The sequence below is a fragment of the Brachycentrus maculatus genome, unplaced genomic scaffold, assembly GCF_059751285.1.
Source record: "Brachycentrus maculatus isolate JH-2025_06_01 unplaced genomic scaffold, ASM5975128v1 h1tg000278l, whole genome shotgun sequence".
Lineage (NCBI taxonomy): Eukaryota > Metazoa > Arthropoda > Insecta > Trichoptera > Brachycentridae > Brachycentrus > Brachycentrus maculatus.
The window spans coordinates 20,694-24,455 of NW_028281029.1; the positions used below are offsets into that span (position 1 = coordinate 20,694).

At 39.1% G+C, this 3,762-nt stretch overlaps 1 protein-coding gene across 1 annotated transcript; it reads right to left on the reverse strand.

Annotated features, from left to right (window-relative positions):
• Nucleotides 1-1,394: 1,394 nt before the first annotated feature.
• On the reverse strand, nt 1,395-2,569 carry LOC148305203 (centractin-like). The gene is made up of 2 exons (XM_088267073.1): nt 2,307-2,569; nt 1,395-1,711 (listed from the first exon to the last, which is right to left on the reverse strand). Exons 1-2 carry the CDS (start codon nt 2,448-2,450, stop codon nt 1,613-1,615), a joined length of 243 nt encoding a protein of 80 aa, XP_088123199.1. The 5' UTR covers nt 2,451-2,569; the 3' UTR covers nt 1,395-1,612.
• Nucleotides 2,570-3,762: the final 1,193 nt, after the last annotated feature.

A 3,762-nucleotide genomic window follows, 5' to 3' on the forward strand; every position in this document is an offset into this window, starting at 1 on the left:
GAGGGCTTAATATATGCCAAATATTATATTGACCCAATTAAACCAATATTATTGTTGGATGGATTTGTCAGTTTATATCACTTCGCAGCTCCTTTATGTCCCTGTTCCTTGACAGCTTCTTCGACAGCCTTTGGTGGCACATTGTTCTACCAATTCCCCTACAACATCAGTTCTCCTTTCGGGTTATACATTCTTCCGTAGCCATTCTTAACATTATGAAGATAGTTTCCCTAGAATTTCGCTCCGTTTTTCCATATGAAAGTGCCGAAGCCTTCTTTCAGTCCTTTTTCAAAGGCGCCTTCGAATGTTCCTATGCCATTTTATAATTTGCCTTTGCCATGAAAGAGCTCCTCCTGAAAGTGCCCAACATATGAATGCACTATATTAGTTATCTAAATAAATACTCTTCGAAGGATCTGCAGGTTTGTGTTAATTCACTGAATCCCACCAAGTTAATGTGCCTTCAACCCTTTTCCCATTTTTATAGATACCTTCAAATTAATGCGAGACCCCCTTTTCTGACCCCATGCCATTCAAATAATTTTCCTCGAAGTTTCCATTGTATTAAATCTGCTTTTACTTACTGACAAGTTTCCCGGGCCCGTTGGCTACGCGGTGTTGAATATTGCCCTAGAAATAATCTCCATTATGCTTGATCAGCCTAATCTTGCCCGTTGGCTCATTATCCACGCAGTAGCATTCCAAATATGACCGATCTTTCAAGTAAAATTTGCCCTTCCCATGTATTCTCCCTTTCTGATATATTTCGATGTGTTACATGCCATTATCCTTGGTAGATATTGCCGTTACTTAATTCATACACTTTCTCATCATTGTGGGCTGCTTTGTTTCCGAAATTTATGTTTTATGGGGTGTTTTATGTATAGAAATTCGGCAGTTTCTCGCGAGTGGTTAGCGCATTCTATGAGAGATTTGGAAAATGGTCGATCTTATGTGCGAAGCTAGCAGATGGCTCATGATTGCGTGGCAATATGGAGAGCTTCTGCTCAGTAGGAACAGGAATTATTGTTACGATATGGTTGTTGCTCAATGATTCTAATTCATGCGATCTAACTTATTTTCCTTTGCAAGAATTGCCCATAGTAACCTAAATATGTTTAAATTGGACTACTATAATGATGGAGTTAAGGACCTTCTAATATTAACGAATAAATTGAATAACTGATCTGAAATGCAATCATAACGGCATTTCCATGCTGCTCATTACTATCAATGAAATTTCATCAAATTTAATCAAAATGCAGAAACAAAATAAAAATTTCACACATGCGAAAACAAACTGAAAGCAAGAGTAAAAATTAAATAGATTGGTTATATTTGGGCATAGATAATATGTTGACATTTTTCAGAGACTCCCAATCGTAACACAGCATCATAAAGTTGTTGACATCTCTTTAGCCAAACGTGAGGCTCCTTTTTATTTATACTCTTGATAATACCTCCAGCCATCTCTAATTCCTTAGGTCTCTTTAGCCACAATAGATGCCCCAATGAACACATTATACTTTCGAGAAGGAGGATCGATGACTTTGATTTTGATGGAAGTTGTAGTCGACCCCTTTAAAATTTTTTAGCTAAACTGCTTTTTTATTTATTCTTTCAGGCGAGTTGGGAATCCCGGTAGCATGGAAGTACCTCCAGAAATCAGAATGTTGTTATAAAACGACTTTCTTAAATTCATGTCGCTTTGCTAAGTGTAATAATATGTTGTACTGTGATGCATTTGAAGACCATTTCTGCGCAACCATCATGCTCTAGCCCTGCTGTCATTGGATTCATTATGATTTCGGGGGCCATGAACCTTTATCTGCCTAACTTAACTTCTTGACCGTCAGGCAACTTGAAGATCCTGGAATAAGGAAATTTGCTTACTTTTCGTGTACTGTTGTTTCCAGGGCCAATTTATTGTCTAAATTGATGTCTCCGGACACGAAACAAAACTTTTATTTAATTTCTCTGATCACTTCAAAGTCCGATGTGCTATTGAAAGCGTAGCCTCTCATATGCAACAACTTGAGCAAATTGGTGGTAATGTGACGGCCCGCAACGTCAAGTCTTTCACTTCGATTGTTGAGGATAACCCCCTAAAAAACAGGGATGCAATGGGTGACACCGTCCCCAGCATCAAGCAATAAGGCAGTGTCCATGCCCTCAGCATAAAGTGACATAAGCGCCTGGTAACCATACTGAAGTCTTTAGAATCCGAACTTCTCGAACATTAATTCAAGCATGCCCGTCTTATTGGAGACTGGGTTCATGAGAGCCTAGGTTATGAATATGGATTATCCTTTCGTATTTTTAACTCCAAGCCTGTTAAATGAATACTGCAACAATATCTCCATATCTTTCCAATTGCGGACAATACCCTCCTCGGTAGGATGACTCAGTTCCAGCAACGACCGATACTTCGATGCCTCATCCCCAACCATAATCTACTTGAGTTGAACATCATTGCCCAACGATTACTCTGATCGAAGCATTGGGCGGCCAACTAAAGAAGCAAAAGTAGCAGACGGGAAGTTTTCCCCTGCAAATCCCATTTTCATGTATCCTGTTCCGGGGTCGCATATAATTGTGGGACTTTTCATCTATAGCAAAAAATAAGATATTTTTATATTGCAGTCTCAGCTTTTATAGGTTTAGTAGATAATAGATATTATGCAAGGGTAACACGAATAGAATGAGCCTGAGAGCCTTGTGGCCAAACTCAACAGCGCGCTGTCATTGACCAAGGTCATGTCGCCTTCAAAACTCAGGAAAAATCTAATCGGCCTCATCAGTCTATCCCCAGAGCTCGAAGATCATCTAGCATAGAGGATCCAAATCCCGATGTGTAATTCTTCTTCAGACATAGAAATCGACAGAAGCCATCCTGATCAGCCATTCCTAAAAACAGAGTTGAACCGTGAGGGAAGCTCTTACCGATCTCCATTCACGAACTCCTATGAGCCGTACATCGACGGGTTCAAGCCAGAAGGACATCTCCGAGCTATGGAAGAAACTGGCGCAGTCCTATTCTCTGAATATGTGAAATTGTACTATGGAGGCGACTCTATTGGCAATTTTTATGTACTTCCTGGGGAGGAAAGTGTGCACAACTTCAGCTGTGGGTTTTTCGCCAAAAAAAGTAAGCTAATCCAATATGAAGATTGCAATTAAGAAGATGGTTTTGAAGGAAGTTGGGACTCCTTTAATATTGTCGATATTGTCCGTGTGGGCAGCTCAGTCACATACAATCTCTCATCAACTGTCTTAATTGAAATGGTGGCCGACCATCATGAGCTTAATTTAACAGGATTCTTGAAAAAAAACGTAAGATAACATTTATCGTAGAAAAGTTAAACAATCTAATTGGATCCAAAACTTACCGAAGGAGATGTATACTTACAGCATCTTGCCGTGATCGGGGAAATGATTGAAGATATGGAAACAGTCTTAAGGCAGCATCTTGAATTTATTCATGTTTCAAAAACAAAGTAGATTATATTCACTACAAGATACGAGCACACATATACCCAATAAAAACTGAAAATGAGTTTGGCGAGTGATCTCAGGAAACTGAAATTCGGGGCATGAAATATGATTTATGATATAATCATTATCACAGATTTATTATGCTTATATTCCAATGTCACTTTGAAATTGTTTTTTATCTTTTTTAGGAGATGTTCATCTGCGGCCAAATTTATGGCTGTCTTGCTGATGGGAATGTTTTTCGTATTCGAAGCTGCTTTCAGGGCT

Bases quoted from the DNA above. Each gene is read 5' to 3' on its own strand.
- LOC148305203 (XM_088267073.1), bottom strand. From the start codon at position 2,450: ATGGTTGGGGATGAGGCATCGAAGTATCGGTCGTTGCTGGAACTGAGT. The intron at 1,712-2,306 runs TAATCCATATTC...TATTACACTTAG, and splicing joins GAGTTAAAAATACGAAAGGA to CAAAGCGACATGAATTTAAG.